Below are 20,783 nucleotides of genomic sequence, written 5' to 3'. Positions count from 1 at the left end.
GTGATTTATGTACTACATGCTAAAAAACAGAAGCATGAGGTAAAAGTTAATCAATTTCCATATCAACTGAGCTTTTCTTGAAAGCAAGTCCTGGACTCACAATGCTTCAGTGTTTTTCCTCTTTCATTTTCTCTCTCTCGACACATCTCACTGGGGACTCTAGTTTCTTCCCCCCCCCCCCCCAAAGATGCTCATTGTGATGTATTGTCCAAACTGAAATCTGGGCAAATTTGTTCTCACTGGAGAAAGTGGCAGAAACAGGAAGGAAGAAAATAGAGCTGAAGCAGCGACAGACATAGCAAGTCACCACAAACTCTTAAAGCAGGGGTGACAGGTTAGGCCTTGCCTGAAGAACCTTGCACCATTGTAACTCCATTTAGAAACTGATTTCGTTAAATTAGTGCAAACCCTGCATGTGGACAGTTATTTTGGTGTATATTCACCTTTGTCCAGCTTGTCCTCGTCCACCACTCCACAAACGCAAGTCAATGCCACACCATTCCATTTTGTTGTGAGCATGTTCTTTCCAGAGAGTTTTGTCATGGGATCAGTCCAGTACGTTTTCAGTCTGCCCAGGGGTCACTTGTGGTCTCTGGGGATCCAGTCACTGATGTGGGTTGTCCACCTATTGTCTTGCGTATGGACTATGTGACATGGTGTTTATTGATTCAGCTTAAGTCAGAAGGAAATCAATCCCAAACTAAATCCATGTAAGGCACTCTTTAAACAAACTAGAGCATTCACCCAAGGAGACTGCACCCATCTAACTAAACCAATTTTGAAAAAGGGTATGATTTTCTCCTGTAGAAAAGGCTTTAGTGTTGGGAGTAACTGAGAGGTCCTCAATAGAATAAAAATGCCACACCAGCTATCACTTAATGATGATCGTTCTCCAGGGGTTGAACATGCCTTGTCTGTTTACAAGCAGCAAGATTATCTGTTGTGTTCTTTTGTATGAGATATGGACTGGCAACAGAGCTTGCTTAAGCACACACCGGATGCATTCATCAAAATGCTGTGCCAGGTCTGGCTGAGATTCATTAAGCTAGGGTATTTTATACACAGTGCCACCTAGTGGCTGCACAGTATAGTTTAGCCTTCCATTCGATCTCCCCCTTTAAGTCCTATATTTCTACCATTTGCAGTATTTACACGATCACACTGTCTTAAGTTCAGTATGAATCACTCTGTTGAGTGTCTCTGAATCGTTCATAACTTCATGACCTGAATGCATAACAACTTGGTCATCTGGCTGTCCATTAGTTGCAAGGACTGGCTGTGGTCGGTTTTGTATCCTTGAGTAGTCTTCTTCTGCATCTGCCATCTTTAGAGTTTGCTCTGTTGAGTGTTCTCTGTGAGGAACAAACTGTAGATGTTCACAGTTTCTCTTGAACTCTCCACTACTGGTCTAAAATTACATATGAACTGGGTGCTGAATTCTTTTTCTTCACAACATATGGAGTTGTCCATCTTTCTTCACCGTCCCATTTGTTTAACATGGTGATCAGGCTCTAGACCTGGCAGTTCTCTAACTGGGTGATGTCTGTTGTACAAGTGTTCATAACTCTTTCAGCCTTTTTATCTGATTTGGCTACTCACTTCATGTCTGGCCACTTAGGAAATAGGTTCTTTTCCAAAATTGGAACAGTAGCTCTGTGTTGTCTTCCCATCAGGAATTATGCTGAACTATGTCCAGTAGTCACTACTGGTTTTAATTTTTAACTTAGAAGAACAAGGAATGGATCTTCCTGCTAAAGGATTTTCTTGGCTGTCTGTACAGCTCTCTCAGCTTCTCCATTCACTGGCTAAAGAAATTTGCCAGAATCTCATCCAGGCATCCAGCTTGGAGAATATCATAGCTCCTCTCTCTCTTTGGGGAGGAAGTTACCCAGTGTTGGGAGAATATATTTTTCTCTTGCTTCATTAGGTGTTTCAAGATCCACAATGATTTGTATTTTTCCATTTTTCTTTATAGCTGGCACCACTGGGGCATAATATGCTGTCGGCTCACAGATTTTCTTGATTATGCCAGTCCACTCCATTGTCTTCAACTCACTTTCCACTTTATGCAGTAGTGGAATAGGAATCCTGCCAGGTCAATGTACACTTAAATGGTTCAGCACTGTCTCTTAAGGTTATTTGTACTGGATCTCCTTTCACAAGTCCACGGTCACTAAACATTCCATCGAGTTCTTCCACTGTTTTCACTAGGCCCATGATGGCTGTCACTCTGAGGCTGACAAGGCTGTTGATCTGTGGTCCTTTGATCACATATCCTCTAAATGCAGAGCTTTTGTTCAAGTTATTTCTGTGGTGAACTGGCCCATGCAGTTCAGAATATCTCCAGGGCTAGACAGAACTATGTCAGGTGACTTCAGCCCTTGGAGGGGTTGAAGGTGATTTTAAGTCCCTCTGAGATCACTGTGACATCAGCTCCTGAGTCAATTTCAACGTCAATAGTCTCACCATGCATATTTAATTTCACTCTCCAGGCTGGTTCTATGTAATCACAAGTGATGATCCCAGAAACAATGGCTCGATTGTCTGTAATATGACTCAACAACCTTGACTGATTTGGTTTTACAAACAGGGGTAAAATGTCCATATTTCGTTCATGTATTACATCATGAGCCTCTGGCTGGACACGCATTGTCTCTTGGGAAATAGCTTTTTCCACACAGTGTGCATGTAGGCTGGAATTTATTCCTCTTAGCCTGGGGGTTCTCTCTCCTTGCCTTGAGGGTTTTATGACAATGACTTAGACATTAAATGGCCTGTTTACAGCATCTGTGGTAGTTTCAGGTGTTTCAAGTTGCTCCTGCCTTTTGTTCTGTTGTTTGACTAATTCTGACTACTTTGCTATCTGTATAGCTGTGGCTAGGGTTAAATCTCTCTTCAGTTGGAGCTGCTATGAAAGGTTTTTTTCTGTTAACTCAATAACCAATCACACACAGATATTTTCATGTTTTGCATTCCCAAAATCACAGTTTTCAGCCATTGTATGCAGAGATCTTCCAAAACCTTCAACATTTACTCCAGGTTCTTGAATTCTCTGATGAAAACATGCTCTTTCAAAAACCATGTTTCTCTAGGATATAAAGTATACATCAAACATAACCAGAACCCTTTCATAGTCATCCTTGTGAGTGTCTTCAACGACGTCAAAGGATTTAAAGATACAGTCCTGCTTGTTTTTCCATAGCATATATTCAAGACGACACCTATATGTTGCCAGTTTCTTCATGGAGTTTGTTTGCAGGAAAAAAAATGTACAAAATCTTTTTTCCAGTCTGTCCATTCTGAAGGTTTTCAAAGCTGAAGTTCTCTGGGGCATTGAAGAGTGGCATGCTGATGAATCCAGCAACCTTTGTTGCTCTCTTCTTTCTGATTCTGTTCTTAGTTTGCTGCTGACACCATGTCAGATTCCTATGTACCAGATATGGACTGGCCAGAGCTTGCTTATGTGTTCATCATAAGAGCCTTTAATGCTCTGCCCAAAACGTACTGCATTTTATACTTAGTGGCTCAATGTATAATGTAGTTTAGCATTCCATTCCATTATCATTTACACACTATGATCTCTTTATACTGTTCTGACAGATTAAAGGGGCTGCAAAATGAACATAAATTATGTTTATGTAACCCACACACCTTCTCTGGGTGTGGTGTTCTGTCTCATCTAGTGGCACTGAGACCTCCTAGAATGAGTTAAATCAGTCTGCTCTACAGCCTTAGCTACCAGCCAGTTGGCTTTTCACTCATGCACGAACTCCAGAGGCCCCAGGTTCAGTCCTGCCTGCCAACGAACTGGGTCTGTCAGCATTACATTTACAGTCACTTTAAGGGGCCTTAGTGTAATTAAGAATCAGACCCAGTGTCTCTTGCTATTATCAACACGGATGTACACTTGTAATTTGCCCGAACAGCATCTGCTTGAAATTTATAATCCCTTCAGTAGCTGAGATGAGAGAACGGTGGTTAGTTCCCCACAGGCAGATTCTTGCCACCCTAAACTCTCAGGTCTTTGTTTTAAATATTGACTCACACTACTCTTTAAGGAACAGGGTTTCCCTCACCTTTACATCATAGAGACCATTTCAGGAGATCCTCTCATGGACCATCTCCCCAAAGAAGTAACTCCTCAAATCTTGGTCCTCAAAACATTTTATTCTGTGGCTCACAGATTGAGAGCTGCACCTCAGTGCACTGAAGGCTAGTATAGTGGTCAGTATATGCCAGGTGAGTACACACTGCTAGTATCTCCCCCTCCCTCTCCTTAAGAGAACAAGATCCATCTCAACTCCTTAGCCCCGTCGCTCAAATCCAGAAAGATAGGGGACCCTCCTCCTCTGGACTGACTCATCTTACACTTCAGCCTCCTTCTCTCTCATATCCACCCAGCTACCTGTTAGTTTTTCCCCATTCCCAGCTTAACTGCATCTCCAAGGCTTTGTACCAACCCACTGGAGTCTCCTAGATAGAGCAAAAGATGAGTCCGAGCTTCTAGGTATATCATGCTACTGGACCAGTGACATTTTTATTTAACTCTCTTTAAACACTGGTCTCGTCTCAATTTGAGTTGCACTGTTGATGCCAGAGATTAAGCCCTCCTCTCTCAGAATAGCCATGCTAATTTTGTTTTGGTTAGAACTTCGCTCCCTCCCTATTTCTCAGACTTTGTGGTTTTCCTGTAGTTGCTTTTTTTTTTTTTTTTTTTCCTTCTAACTGTCTCTGACATGGAAGCCAGGTCATAATGTGTTGCATTAGACTTGGTGTTTGTGTCTTGGTGTCAGAAGCAGTTTGCCCTTACCCTTCTGCATCCTTTGTTCCTCTGCTGGTGTACTGTCAGCTGAAATGCTTGATGTATTTCCTGCCACAATGTGTTTTTTGGAAGAAAAAAATGCCTGAGTCAGTGAATATGATTTTTTTTTAAACAATAAGAGCATAACAAAAGCATCTGTGTTAGCCTCTGCCCACCTCCCCACCAGGCCGCCTTCACTCCTCCAGAGTTATAAAGCCTGGACTGGCACTTTGTCAGTGAGAGCCAGACTATCCTCTTAGAAGGGGAAAATATTAGCAAATTAAACCTTACTGAAAATTCTCCTTGCGTACCAGTGGATCTGCAGAATTTCAGACACTGAGGTAGCACATTCCGTCAAAAGAACACAAAACTGGGTTCTAGTCCCTGCTGTACCATTGCATCACAGAGTGACCTTGGGAAAGTCACTTAACCTTGGACCTTTGTTCATCCATGTGTAAAACAGAACCTTATGGGGTCCTGTGAAACAGTTAAGTGCTCTGAGATTCTCAGAGGGAAGGCACTATTATAAGTGCAAACTATTACACTGGTGTGGAGTTTAACATTGTTCTAATGTTTTTCATGTGTGATTTTTTTGAAGCTATCCCATTTGGAAAAATCCCCATTTTAGAAGTGGATGGAGCTACCCTTCATCAGAGCCTGGCCATAGCCAGATACCTAGCCAAAGAAACAGGTAATGTAACACTGCTACTTTCTTGGTACTTTTGACTGCTCCTGTGTTTAATGCTACCTACTAGTGTGTGTTGACAATACAAACAAAGAGCCAGCCTGACAAACTGAAATTAATAGCAGTCAATGTGAACAGGCCAATATAGGCACAAGTAGTTTTCACAGAGCGACAAAATTTGTCTGTTGTCAACATCTCCTGCTGCAGCTTCATTTCATCTGATCACAGAAATTTAAGGGGCATTGTGTGATGCTGCAGGTCCTGTGTCATATCCTACACTAGATCTCCACAGTTGATAATGATGGTTTAAAGTACCCCTGCACCCAGAAATGCCATATGGAGGTCATCTTTGAGGGGAAAGGGGGTTGGCAAGGTATACTTCTATAATTGTCCTGTGGGATGTTATCAGTGTAAATCAATTTCCATAGCACCTCCAATGCGGCCCTCTCCCCTCCATCTCCATTGCTCCCAATTAATTTACCTTGCCTCAAGCACCCATTCTTCACCACTATCCCAAGGGGCAATAAAGTATGTGTGGACAATGTGATGTTAGCTGAACCTTGGGTAGGGCGCCTGGAGGGATGTCTTCCTTCTGGATATGGGCTTGGACCATTCCCATATCTGGATCCTAGAGGGAAACCAAAGAAGAAAATTGCTACCTCAGCTACCAAACAAATAAAAAAAAAAAGCACTAAACTGAAACCAGAAAAATAATTAAAAACTTACAAAGCTTATGGAAGGTATACAACGCTCAAAGGTGCTCCTCCAATGAGGACCAGAGTTGGGCAACTCTGCTATGCCATCTGCATTGACAAGGAGAGCGCACAGATCTTGCCCCTCATGATGCACACACAGTAATTTGTGCTTGACAGAATCGTTTGCAGCATCCATTGGAACAAACCAAACATGGTGACCAGGTGCAAAAAGGCATTCTTACACCATACAGAATAAGGCTCCGCCCCAGAGTTAATACATCCAATGGTTCAAACAATAGGGAGATTGGTTTATGATCATTACTATCACAACTCCAGCACAGTTTCCTGACCAGTGCAGCTGAGATGGATGGTTTTCAATTAGCTGTGTTAGACTAGTCTAAGGAACATTTGTACTGCGCAAATATCAGAATAAATCCCAAGCTTTGCCAGCCAGAAGAACTATGCTAGAACTTGAGTATTAAATCAAGTTCAAGTACCTGGGTGTGCTACCTGGATTTCAGCTACAGTGTGGGTAACGTTAAAAAGATATTCGCACAGTGAGACTTCTTGCATTGGTTTCTGCCTTTCATAGAATTTAGAGAAACTACAATCCCATTGTCCAGCTCCCTGATCATGCCTGCTTGTTCTCTCCAACGTATTATAGCAGAATGCTAGCTCTGCTATAATTAAGGTTAAGTTTGCTCGTGTTTTATCCAGTCTAGTTTTAAAATTTTCAAGCAATCTGACTTCCACACCTTGTCGTGGGACTCTAGAACTATCAGAATCCAATCCAGTTAGAAATCAGTGCATAACAAATAAGTGTGTGATTTTCCTACCAACTTCAATATAAAGTTTGGAGAAAACTCGAGTAAACTAGACTAAATTAAGATAAACTCCTCGGGTCAGGGACTCTCTCTCTCTTCATATGTGTTCATATAGTACCTAGCACAGTGGACTTCCCAATCCTGCCTCGGATATGTAGGCACTACAATAATACAAATAACTTCCCTCCTTTCTGCTAATCCTTGTTGCATCTGCAATGCAGACATATTCCATACTGAACTCCCATCTTCTCTCCTTTACAGCAATAAAAAAACATAAAATTTGTAAATTCTCCCCACTAAATTGGTTAGAGTTCAGAACAACTGCAGCTTCCACCCAACCAACTGACATTGTCTCTGCTTTTCAAAAGCAACATAGTCAAAGCATCCTCTGAAAAGATCAAGCTGTACATCATCAACAAGGTTATGACAACAGTGTTGAAGGGACATGCAAATACTACATGGGGATTAACAGGTGCCAGACAAGAGTGTACCTGTTGTATAAACTCTAGGCCCAAGGTACTCACATTTTAAGTCACTCTAGATAGATCCAAATTTGCATATAAATGTATATACTTTAAAAAATTAACTATAAATGATACACAACTTAATATCGGCTTGAATTTATATCTCCTTGAGAGATCAGTACACTGCTTATTATCCGAGTTTACCAGCAAAAAAAATCTTACAGCTTTGCCCTCACTTTGCAGATACAAGGAGAAGATAGCTGTGGTTTCCCAAGATGTTGTAGTCTGTATTTCATGAGGCTAGGATTTTGGGCTCTTGTGCTGTGGGGAGTGGAGGTTAGACTTGGTCCTCTAAGTGCATGGTACTCTCCAACTGTTTTTCAAGGCTGGAAAGTCTTGTTTCAGGAAACTGCTAAACTAACCTGGACAGAGCACTTAGAAAATATGCTTAGGGCACAATCCCACTCTGGCAATGAGGCTAGATCACCTAATAAGATCACTCCCAACTCTAAATTCTATGTTCTGTGACAGAGATTACTCAGCTGCTTTGATAATATGAAGTAAGATTCTCGAGTAATTTCAGTAATAATGAAAGTTGCAGGAGCCAGGGTTTGTTTTAGGAGTTATCAACCATGATTCAAATCCATTTGCAAGACTAACACAGATGAAGGAAGATATTCTCAGGGTGTGCTGAATTTATGCAAAAGAATAATGGGAACTTGGTAGTACATTTCTGTTGCCTCTTTCATATTGTGAGCAAACAGATGTAATCTTCCTTTTCAAATGTTTCCAAACATTGTTACATTTTCCAGTATGAAAGAAATGTACAATAAACTCTTTAAAATGTAGTAAAATAGTTTTACCCATGTCTGCTTCCCTGAGAAAGTCTGGCCTTCTGCAGAGTTCCTTTTTGTTTGATAAAATTGGATCATTTTGAGAGAAGCATTAGTACAATCCATAAAACACCAAAAAGTGCCAAAATATTAGATACTGTAAAAAGTGCTATAACAAAAACAAACAAATCTAGTATTTTAATGGTTAATACAAACAGGAAAAGGAAAGAAGCATGACTGCAGAATGGAATAGCAACTAGGATCATAGTTTCTACTCAGCTTATGTATAGTGTGACAGAGCTCTGTCCTTGTCTCTGCGGGCGAATTTCGCTAGCCTCAGAGGCTCACTGTGACCCTCCACATAACCCTTCTCTCTCTAGAGACAAGGGTCACAGTCCACTGAGCCATTTTCATCATAAGCCAGCGAGGGAGGGGAGGAGAGGAGAAGCTATCCTCCCTTGCACAGTCTCTGTTGTCTCCCAGTCTCAGTGATTAATCGTGGGAGGGCGGGGGGAGAAGGGAGAGCCTGGGCCCGCCCTCTACTCCGGGCTCCAGCCCAGGGACCCTAATAGTATCAGCTATGGTAGCTGACCTTTTAGAAACATGACATGTACAATTCCTTGCGCTACTTCCCCACAGCAGCCCCCACTTCCTCAAGCTCCACGTCACCCTTACCTCAGGGCCTCCTTCCTTGTGCCTGATATGGCATGTACTGCTCAGTCTCTCCAACAGCGCAACTTCCTCTCACAGCTCCTGACATTCACACCCACCTGACTAACTGGGAGGCTTTTAACTAGTTTCAGCCAGCCCCTGATTAGCTTCAGGTGTCCCAATCAACCTAGCATTCTCCCTGCCTTCTGGAAAGTTCTTAATTGGCCCCAGGTGTCTTAATTGACCTGGAGCAGCTGCCATTTACCTTATCCTGGTACCAAGAATTTGTTTAGCCTGGAGCTAATGTAGCTATCTCCCAGTGCTTTTCTATAGCCATCTGGCCTTGCCCCATCACAATAGTTTATTACAAAGTAGACAGCAGAAATGAAATAATCTACCCGGTTTAGTAAGAATTTTAGCTCTATGTGGGCATCCATGTAATACAGCACAAATCATGGCTCATTTTCTTTATAAGCTGCCACTAAACCCCACACTTCTAAAAGGCATATATGGCATGCTTTGCACATGGTATCCAATAACTCAGAAGTGAAGAGGATAACAGTAGAGGGGATGAAGAAATCAAGTGACCCAGGAATCAATCAATACAGTTCAAGGGACCTAACCTCTGAGTCATTTTAAAACAACTTTTATAACTGCAAAAAGGTACCCAAGTTGGTGTTGTTTGCATTTAACCCTTTTACCTGGTGTCTATAACTCCATCTTAAACATCAACTAACAATCCATGTCTTGACATTTCTTATTGCTTAAAATGTGAAGACTCTTCATACATAAATCATATTAGAACTCTTGCAAAATTTTCATAAAACCCAGAACATCCCACATGTCTAGGCCAGCCAAGAACTCTCCTTCCCTTTCAATAACCGCTTTCTTCCCCAGAAGCCCAAGGTTTCCCCTCAACTTGAGCAGTTTTAAGGAGAGCAGGAGAGGTCATTTGGCCTTCTACGTCTCTCCCCTCCAAAATGTCTTCAGAAGATGGCTCTCCCCCCAATACTCTGACACAAGCATGGCAATTTCCCTAGGCCAAATGCACTTAAGAGATCTCTTAGCCCCAAAGTTGAACAACAATGCTACAGCAAAAACAAATAGGACTGTTTCCAGTGCAGATGTTGTGGAACAGACTGCTAGAAAGCTGCCTGCACCTGAAGGCGAACGTACAGAATTGGCCTACTAGCTAACATGCCCTCTGCTCCCATCAGAAAATGGACCAGAGAGAAGACTGGACCAACTTGCTACCATCTGAAAACCAATGTGAGAAGGGTTGAAAGCCACTGACCTCTTCCTTCTCCCCCAAGAATTTAGCAGCTAAAAATAAAGAGAGCCTGAACTTTCCGGAAGGAGGGGGGATGTCCCCAGGAGTTTTGCTGTATGATTTCAGCTGTTTCTCTGATTTGCTTTTTGAGTCAATGTCAACGCAAAACACAAAGTGAAACTTCTGGGTGCTGGACCTGAATGAATTCAATATACCTCCAAGGTTTGCTGGAATCTGTGAACCTGAAAGGAGCAGGAATCAGGCAGAAGAGAGGATTTTCACAGAGCAGGTCTTGGCTGTGGAATTCAGGACCAGAAGAGATAAGAGTGACCTGACGATGGTCAGAATGAAATGTAGAACTCCTTTCTTAAACTTATTTCTCCCACAGTAAGTACTGTATGCCTGACACCTTCCTCCCCTGGCCCCGCACACATGCACGTACACCGCCCCCTCAATTTTAATTCTATTCCAGCATTTTAGTCTTACTTGCTGGAAAGTAAAAGTAGAATGTAGTTGTGTTTTTAATGCTCAGACACTGCAGTATTGCCATCAATATGAAAGCAAACAGGATAAAGACAGAAGAGTAGACTTAAAAACATGTCTGGGATTTCCAAAGCAACCCAAAGGAATTGGGTGTCCTAATCACACTCAATTCAAATGTTGCCAACTTGTGCTTTGGGTGTTTGTCGTAAAGCCCAAGCTCCTGAACTAGTGATTAGATGAACTCAGCTTTCATTAAAGCAGTCAGTTTCTAGACCTGACGGATTGAAGATAAGGAATTAAATTTTCAAGCTTATCACTCCACCCAACAAGAGGCAAATAGAAAGAACATCAAATTTATTATTTTAAATCATCATCATATTTTGGGGGGACTGACTCAGGAAATTGAATGCTTGGGGTTGGCAATAGGCTCCTTCAAAAATCCCAGCCTTCATGTAAATAATGTACACCTTAAAAATGTATTATTTCACAACAATTTCTCCTTCACTTACCTACTAGGTCCTGAGTTCAGGAGTCTCAAAGTTTTCCCTGCTACAGCTGTTGACCTAGCTCAGTCCAAGCAGTGAGAGGGATGCAGTGCCCAGCTCAGATTAAGGTTCTAGTGATGCTGTTAACTCTGGCAGAAAAATATATGGAAAGTTTTTGAAAAATAGCCTTTCAGTTCATATTGAAAATATATCTCCAGTGCCTGTTAAGTTTACATGGGTATCATTTAATCATTTTGAAGTAACTAACAACATTTCATGTCCCTTTTATTGCTGAGACTCATTTATGTCATGATGTAGGTTTACAAGGCTTTACGTGTACAGAAAGAGGCATGTTCCCTGCCTTGAAGAGCTTGAAATCTAAATAAGGCAAGAGAATAATTCAGCAGAAGGAGCGTGTGGGGATTATCGGTGGAGGGAAAAGAGGTTGCCTGAAGGGAAGTTTTCAGAAGGAACTGGAACAAAGTGAGATGAGGAGGAGGAGCCTGTACCAGACAGCCTGAGTTAGGGCATGATGGTGGGGTAGGACAAGAAGACAAAGGGAAGAGTAAGGTGAAAAGGTTGGGAAGACCGCAGGTGGAAGGAATATAATGGGGGAGAGTAAGAGTGGAGCTGTAGGAGGGGACAAGGTTAAGCTAAGGAACATGAATATAATGTATTAAGACACAGGAAGAGGGTTTCAAAGAGGGGGTGATATTGAAATGGAGAGGAAGGAAATGGACTTCAACTGAGGCACTTTGGGAGGAGGCAAAAGCCAGGAGAGGATGCGATTCCTGGCAGTTGGGACAGGAAAGGGTGGAGTCTGATGATAGTGAAAAAAATTGTATCAAGGCTTTGAGGGTCTGGGGAAGCAAGACTCAGAGATTACAACAAGATCGTGGGGCTGGGAGACAGGAAGAACAGGACTTGTCAGTGAGTGAAGATGGAGCAGGGAGGCAGGAGGATGAGTTCAGTTATAGAGCAATGGATCTGAGGTAGCTGCTGGATGTGAGGGGTCAGAAGCAGCTTGAGAGATAGATAAAAGCTCTGCAGCATTTGAAGTTTGCATTGGTATGAGCACAAACACCTTATTTTTAGGAATAACCTATTCGTGCGGATAGTGTCTCTTTACTCTCCCTTTCTAAATTTGAATTCCACAGGTCTGGCCGGTCAGACGCCTCTGGAACAAGCTCTGGTTGATGCCATTGTGGACACCACTGATGACTTCGTGTCTATGTTTCCCTGGGGAGAGAAAAATCAGGATGTGAAAGTAATGTGATCACTGATTTAAAATCAAAGAGATTTATACCTGCCAAAGTGTCTTATCTAGAGTGACACCTGTACACTGGTCCCTGATGTCACATGGTCACTTGCCCAGCTCCACTGCCACTCAATAAGTTGGGCAGCAGATATCCTCTGCAATTCTTCCTCCAGGCTACTGAGCAACCAGCCAAGGATTTCTGCTTCCCCCCTTTTCCTCACTGTTGGGAGGAGGATGCGGCCAGCATCCTGGCTTATCTTGGATGGAGGGTGCTATCTATACAAATGCCAACTATCAATACATTATTATTAAACAGGGAAGGACAGGCTGAATCAGAAAAAAAACTCTTTCACTTCACTGACTATTCAGGTGTTGTATTTTGATTCAGGCTAGTAGTTAAAGAATCTAACTCTTATTTCTACTATTTAACTAACTCTAAAAGCTCTATGCCATCCTATACTTTCTGTACTTCTGACTTACAGACACTCCCTCTGGTGTTCGGAAGCACGTATTGTCTCCCCTTGCTCCTGCTCTGCTCAGCTAACTTCAAACATAATCTAGGTTTTTAATTACAACTTTACAAGTTGTATTAAAAAAAGACAGTTAGACATGATTAATTCCTATACCCACTGTGCAGTTCTATGACCATGAATATATTTAAGATCAATTTCATTTGCTTCTAACTGCATTCAATTTTTGGTCTGCTCTAACTTGTAACATTAATAGCATTCCAACTACCTCAAAGAGAGCAAGAGACAAAATCCACACCTGAAGCAAAATTCTGGAAATAAGACTTAACTAGGGAATGTACCCCAGTTAGGTGTGCCTCTAAACTCTGTTCTCTCTAAAGCTGTAAAGAGTGGCTTAATCCAGTGCAGTGTCATGGGTAGTTATTTAGAACAGCAAGATTATGTCAATGGTAATGACATATAGGTTGCTACAGGATGAATATTGACAGGTGCTGTATAAATTCTAAAGATGTCCTCCTGGCACTTCTAATGAAACAAAGCAACGTTTTATGTATCCTTTTGTTTTGGTAACTAACTGACTCTAGAGAGAGCATGAAGGGCTGGACACTGAACTGAACAGATATGTTTGGGGGAAGTTGAACTGATTCATAAATAGGGGGAATAAGTGGTGGAAGGCATGTTTGAAAAATAAGTGGACAGAAGGGAAGTTTCCAATTATTTCAGACAGCTAGCCGTATGGTGGAAGCAAAGTATAAAATGGTGTCTTCCGGGCAATATATAACCCTCAGCTCCATCCATCCAGTCCCAGTCAGTTGTGAAGCCAATTTAATATGAAGAATCACAGGTCAGAGCGAGGATGGTTGGGAGGATTTGTAGGACAGAAAAAAAGGAGACAAGATTATGAAGCAGTTACCTTTTAAATCTAGCCTTAACACGTGCTTTCCTGTAATGCTTGGAGATACAGCTTCCCTATAATATTTACCACTATTAAGTTTCTGATGAGTACTCTCAACCTCAACTCCACCTCACCATGATTTTTATCTGGTAGTTTTTTTTTTTTACACTAAAAATTTTCATTTGTGAACACAAAATAGAAAAAAAACCAACTCGTAAATTCTCAGAAAATTCATTCAGTGCTCAGAAGTGCTGTAATTTCAGGGGAGGGTAGCGTTGTATTCTTTGTATGTTAAGAGGTTGAATCCCTCCGGAAAGCGCAAAGTGTTGTCAGCTCTCACGATTTTTATCACAAGTCTCATACTTGGGCTTTCCTCGAAGCCCCAGCTGGAGTCCCATGATTATGTGAGAAAGACAGCTTTCAATTTAAAGAAAAAGTTTCCTGCAGAGCAGTGCTTGAAAACATGAACCCTAAAAAGGCTCAAATCCCAGAAAGCAGAATGCCCTCAATCCCAAATCCACTCTTTCTAAAAATCATTTGGGGAGGGGGAATGTTGTTTTAATACCATGGGGATGGCACTTTTGCTGTAACTCCTGAAGTGACCAGTGCCTCCATAATAATCGAAGGACATTTGCATGATGCTAGCCTATACTGCACCTGTTTTGTGGCTGGAGTTTTTAATGTCTCCAGGGCTAGCAGTGAAGCTTATGTCACCAGCACTAAATTCAGTTTAAAAAAAAGACAAACGCACCAGTGCTCAAGTTGTGGTCGGGGGAGGAGGGGAGGAAACGGGCAGGAGAGGAGACACAGGAAAGATTGGAGTGCTAGAATATTGTTTCTTTAGAAACTCATCTTATGAGCCTTCTTCCTTTTAGCCACTGCCCCCCTTCCTCGCTATTCACCTTCCAAACTTTTCTATTTTGGGTTGGGATGCTGCCATCTTATGGTAGAAATGAAACCTAGGAATTACGGTAACAAAAAATTTTGAGCTTCCTGGAATGTGAGAGATTTGCAACATTTAAATTCTTTACACTGCATGGAATTACATTCATTTTGTGATGCACAAAACCAGGCAGCTTTCAGACACCTGAAAAATGATAGCAGAACAGCATATCCCTAGGGTAAACTTATTAATGCTATCAGCAAGGATGTGTTGGAAAAAGAAAAAAAACGCCAGAAACTGAAGATGGCTATGAAAAGCCCTGATTTACTGCTTGTGATTTGTGTGATTTGTGATTTTTCAACCTGTTCTCCCACCAATGCTGACGTTGCAGCAGCCTTGCTGAGGGTGGTGGAATGGCCTTGGAAGTTAGGAAGAGTCCATCAACATTGCAGAGGGTTCAGCATCCTGACTTGGTTCCCACCATCTTAGGGACTGAAGGCACCTGGTAATCATGGGGCTGGAATGAGCAGATCACTAAGCTCAGGTCCATAGGCAACCCAGCAGAAATGAATTTTAGTGAGGTAGCACAGGGTATTTAGTACATAGTGAACCTGTGAAATTGCTTATAACAGTCCTTATAAATAGCGAAGACCGCATAAAAGTAAGCCTAACTGGCAGCTTCTCAAACTTGTAAGAAGTCCGCATCAGAGAAAGAAGGAATTCCAGGAGTGTAACACTGTAAGTAATGTTGGACAGGACTCTTGTCTTTACTTGCTCTGTGAAGTGCCAGGCACATGCAGGGTGCCACACAACAAGAATCAAATAAGAATTATTAAACAACTCAATACAAGTAATAAGGCAAAGCATCAATACCTCACCCCTCTTTGCCAAGGAAGTATGAAAATGCTTAGTACGCTAAACTGCTAACACAAATGATACAGGAAAAATCTGGCTCAAGATGAGTGCTTCTGAAAGTCCAAGTTACCAGCCCTTTTCATGTCAGACATATAAGGGAAGGTAATGCACTGACTGCTCTGTTTGTCAGTGGCCTTGACTGCCAGTGTTATGGCTGCATCTCAGGACCTCCTCACGTGCAGAACTCTTAGCTACCTTTGGGTTTCAGATTGCAGCCTACTGGGAAGGTTTTGAGAGAAACATTTCTCACTCCATTTTGGAAGCTAGAGCAGCTGAGTCAGTGACATGACATTGGAATGCCTCTTGACATCTGCCAAGCAGGAGGTACTTAGCAATCACCTCACAAAAGTCAGTCCCTCTTGATATTATTCACAGCAAGTTGAAGGTGCTGAGCCAAGTTACAAACCTCTGAGAGGTCACAAAAAACCCAGGAATCTGACATGACTCAACATACATTGGCGAAATAAATTTTAATTAAAAAACCATTAGGAGGAGTATGTGGAAGCTCTGTTGTTCCTGCGATGAAAGCATAGGGAAAGTTCTCCTGGTTCCTCCTTGGCTTGTGGGTGCAACAACCAAACACTGAAGCAACTGAGACCTGAAAGTGAAACAGACCAAGAACAAAAATTGAACTGACTTCACAGCCTATCATTGTGAAAATGGGGAAAAATACAAAAGGCCAGCAGATAGCATGAATAGGGGAAATATGTAAGGTTTTCAGTTGACCAGACGAAGATGTTACTATCAGATAATTGTTTATTGTGCTACATCAGATCAAGTTCAGGTAGCAAGTAATGTAAAAGAAACATTTTTGTTTTGCTATTAGATGGGCGATGGGGAATGGATCACTTGATGATTACCTGTTCTGTTCATTCCCTCTGGGGCACCTGGCATTGGTCACTGTCGGAAGACAGGATACTGGGCTCGATGGAGCTTTGGTCTGACCCAAAACGGCCATTCTAATATTATTTAGCCATTTGGGTGCAATATTGTACTTGATGGTTTATACATGGTATCTGATGTTGTTTGCATTAGGTGGTTAGTCTGGGACTTGGGAGGCTCACTTCCTTGTTCCACTCCTACTTCCCATGTGATGTTGGGCCAGCCATTTTGTGTCTCTGTCCCTAAGTTCCCCAGATGGGGATAATACTACCTCGCAGGGGTGTTGAGAGAAGAACCATATTAAAAGACACTATAGCAATGGGGGTCATATAAAACACCTAAGATAAGACTTTAAAATCAGTAAAACTAGACGATGGCGGTCACATAGTGGCTGGCCCAGTGAACGAAGTCGGTCCAGTGCCCTTGTGCCAGGACAGGTGCTCCCGTTTGGCCAATTAAAAGGGCAAGGCAGTACCTGGGGGCTAGAAAGGCTCAGTGATTCAGAGTGGATTGAGTCAGTCAGGAGATGAAAACTTCCAGAAACTGACTGATGAGTTCCAAGAAGCAGCAAGAGAACAGCAAGAGCAAAGGGATTTGCTATCTGGCATCTTCAAGCCAGACAGCCAGTGCCACACTGTTTAAAGTAAGAGGAGCAGAGAAGGGGCTTTCCACTGACATCTTCAGGGTCCAAGAGCTGGACTCAGAGGAATGGTGACAGGGCTGGAGAAGTGAGGGGGGGTTCTAAAGAGCATCTTCCAGCATAAAGGCTGTGCGGGTTCTCGCTGGAAAGTGTAGGATTTTAAGGACTATATGTATGGGGCTTGACAGACTATGTTTTGGGACTTTTGTTATGAGCTGATTTATACTACGCTTTGTAAGGAACTGGCTCCCAGGGGAAGTAGTATTTAAGCAAAAGAGCCTGAAGTTGAGTCCTCTGGGTTACCTGAGAGAGGAAACTGAGGCAGACATGCTTGTTGCGCTGTGGCCTGTTGCATGAGGGTGCTCCAGGTGGGGTCATTGTATGACAATCACACACTTTGTTGCTTATGTAGTCTGAGTACACCCTGCTGTGCATACCAGAATGAATACGATTATGCTCATTGATACAGAGAACATTCCCTGCAACGTTGGAATTAAGCAGATGTGGTTTTCAGAAGTTATTGCATTACACACAGAGAAATACCAGTGAGTTGCGTGTAAGGCCTTGCTTTGCTTGGCCAAAAAATCTTTAAACAAAGCAGTAAAGAATTCTCACCCCAGTAACACATCTTATTTGATATACTATGCAAGAAGAACTCTAAATAGAACGTACGTAATAGTTGACTCTTATTTTTCTTATAGATTCATTGTTCTAAACAGCAGGAATGGCGCATAACCATTCCATGCATGTCTCTACACCAGCCCAAGCTTTTATTATTTTAAAGCAGTGATATTCAGACTGGGGCTTGCAAGCTGCCAGTGGGTCTTTTGTGCGTTTCTTGCGGCTCTTTGCAGCACACGATATTAAAACACTGATTTAATTAACCTAAGTTATTAGCCAGTCAGGATGCTTTTACTATGTTATTAACCAATTGTAGTTGATAAAATAATAATACTTGGGCAATCATTTTGCTGTGAGAATAATACATATCTCACACACACACACACACACGGGGGTCTTTTGGGTAATGTTGGTTGCTAATTTGGCTCCTGAACCACTGAAATCTGAGTATCACGGTTTTAAACACTACCAATATCAGCAATGAAAATTGTTCAAGGCTACCATATAAGGAGTGAATGAAAATATTAGTTTGGGGGCAGGGTGGAACAAATAAGAGGAGACATGAGGGACATAAAATGATTGGTATGGGGAAGGTTTATCTAGGAAGTTTTAGGCCCCATTACTGTGGTATGGAAATATCCAATTAAACTTGTTTTTAAATGATAAAGGAGATTTTTTTTACCCAACATCATTAACTTGTGGGACATTGTACACAAGATATTATCATAACATAGAGCTTAGTAGGGTTCAAGAAAAGATTAGACATTTATGAGAATATCCACCGATATATTAGCATAACATTCAAAAGGGATATAAACCTGCATGCTTTACGTAATAAACCAACTATTAGCAGGAAGAGAACTTCACTTACAAACAGGTTATTCCAAAAATGGTCCATTGCAGTTTCTTGCACCTTCTTCTGCAGCGGCTGGTGTTGGCCAAAGGCAGATGACTAGACCTAGCTGGACCAGCGGCTCAGCCCATCAAGCTTGCTGATCCGACGTCAAAGGAAAAGCTTCTGTGAAATCACCGAGTTGTTGGTTTGATGTCAAGGTGCAGGTCTTGCAAGTCAGTGGAGGGTTCACACCTCTTCTCTAGGTGTCTGGTATCAAGACAGAGGACTCACTGAGGCTTGTTAGGCTCATTAGCATCAGACCAAAGAAAAGGACATTGTGCAAAAATGCCCTTTTCAACATCAATATATCAGGCAGCTCCTCAGTTAGCTTTAATGAATAGTGCAGTGCCCACTTGCACGCTCAAAAGAGGTACAACTACTCAATCATTTTGCCAGTAAATATTTTTCCGGCCCCATTCATCAGATCAGATGACTCCATTGTAATGAAGTTTTCCAAGCCCTTATTTATGCTATATTTTTTGTTTCATAGAACAGTGCACTCAAGAAATAGAAGGATCAAATTTGACCACCCTCTCCACTTACATGTGCTTTTTTGCAGCAACAGATATTTAATGACCTCCTCACGAATACAGCTCCTGGACTACTACGAGATTTGGAAAGTTTCTTAGGGGATAAGAAGTGGCTGGTTGGGAAGACTGTGAGTATCTTCTTTTCCCTCTTCCAAATCCAGTTATCATTGTAGCAAAGTAACTGGAGGAAATTAAACAATTTTCACCTTCGCAGCTAGAGATCTGAGAAACATCCTTTGTTGTGTGTTGGTTTTAATTCTTTGCTTTTCTTCCTAACACCCTTTCAGGCTCCGACTACCCTCACAATTTCAGGCCCACAGGCCTGGACTCACGTTTGCTGAACCAGTTTTGAACCAAACCATTTTAAACACTGCTGGTCAGCGTGGCTGGAGCTAACCTATGTTTGAACTGAGTTAAAAATAATGATTCCAGCCTTTGCTTAAAAGCCTCAGGGTTTGACACTGGACATTTCAAAAGTCAATTTGCATAGATTGATCCTGTCCATCCTGCTGACCAAAGCCACATATAAAAAGAATATAAATTGAACTGGTTTACAACCACATTTTAAAATCAGTTCAGCAAACATGATTTCTAAACAGTTTAGGCTAATATCCTTGTCTACAGCTAAATCAAGTCAGTTGGATCAAGTTACAACATGGTTAAAAATTTATCACATGGATAGGATTTAAACATATCACCTTACGCTAAAAGCAGTTGATTGTAACCTCATCAGGGGATAACTTCTGTAACTGTAAATCGAAGAAAAGGAGTACTTGTGGCACCTTAGAGACTAATAGTCGCTAAGGTGCCACAAGTCCTCCTTTTCTTTTTGCGAATACAGACTAACACGGCTGCTACGCTGAAACCTGTAGATCATTTAAACAAGATATAGCTGGCTAACATAGGAGGGGCCAACCCATATTTAAAGTGTGGTTCTCTATCCTCATTTTGGATCGACCAGGTCTTTGATGTTAATAGGTCTGCTATTTGATTGTATATACTAATTGAGTAATTTTGTTTTACCCTTTCATTTTCACCAGGTAACCTGGGCTGATTTCTACTGGGATGTGTGCAGTACTACACTTCTGTTCCTTAAGCCTGACCTAACAGACAACTACCCGAAACTTTTGGCTCTGAAAGAGAGAGTACAAGCACTTCCTGCTATTACAGCCTGGATTCAGCAAAGACCAAAGACTACGTTGTAGATCCGCTTTTCTTGTTTAGAAGAACATGTGTATTAAATTAAACACAGTTATAATTGATTATAAAATGGAATAAAAACACACCAGACTGTATTTTTTCTCTCTGACTATAGTATGGAAATTTATACTAAGAATGCATTTCAATATATGTTTAAGCGTGTAATGATTATTTACGATATCTCAGTGACTGATTATGCTTTTCACTGTAGAAAAGCAACTTGATCAGCATGGTAGAGCGGGAATGCTGTGGTGAGTTTGGAGACTACCAGCACTTTACATCACTTCCCCCACCCCATGTTCAAAGATTTAAAATACAGCAATTCTGAAACTCATCAGTCCAATTCTGCTTTCACTGCACTTTCCAGAGAAACATGTTGGGGAGGGGGAAGAGACAATGGAGG

The 20,783-nt window shown here is 41.7% G+C and overlaps 1 protein-coding gene across 2 annotated transcripts in view; it reads left to right on the top strand.

The window, feature by feature from the left end:
• HPGDS (hematopoietic prostaglandin D synthase) overlaps positions 1–20,475 on the top strand; it is a 57,679-nt gene extending 37,204 nt beyond the window's left edge. For both annotated transcript variants that reach the window (XM_048847126.2, XM_048847127.2), the window contains 4 exons: positions 5,400–5,492; positions 12,349–12,458; positions 19,210–19,308; positions 20,221–20,475. In XM_048847126.2, the coding sequence (XP_048703083.2) occupies positions 5,400–5,492; positions 12,349–12,458; positions 19,210–19,308; positions 20,221–20,385 (467 nt within the window). In that variant the 3' untranslated portion in view covers positions 20,386–20,475. The remainder of the gene's footprint in view (positions 1–5,399; positions 5,493–12,348; positions 12,459–19,209; positions 19,309–20,220) is intronic.
• The last annotated feature ends 308 nt before the right edge of the window (positions 20,476–20,783 follow it).

This window comes from Caretta caretta, chromosome 4, assembly GCF_965140235.1.
Source record: "Caretta caretta isolate rCarCar2 chromosome 4, rCarCar1.hap1, whole genome shotgun sequence".
Lineage (NCBI taxonomy): Eukaryota > Metazoa > Chordata > Testudines > Cheloniidae > Caretta > Caretta caretta.
The sequence above is the reverse complement of the archived record's forward strand: the minus strand, read 5'-3'. Positions and strand labels throughout refer to the sequence as shown.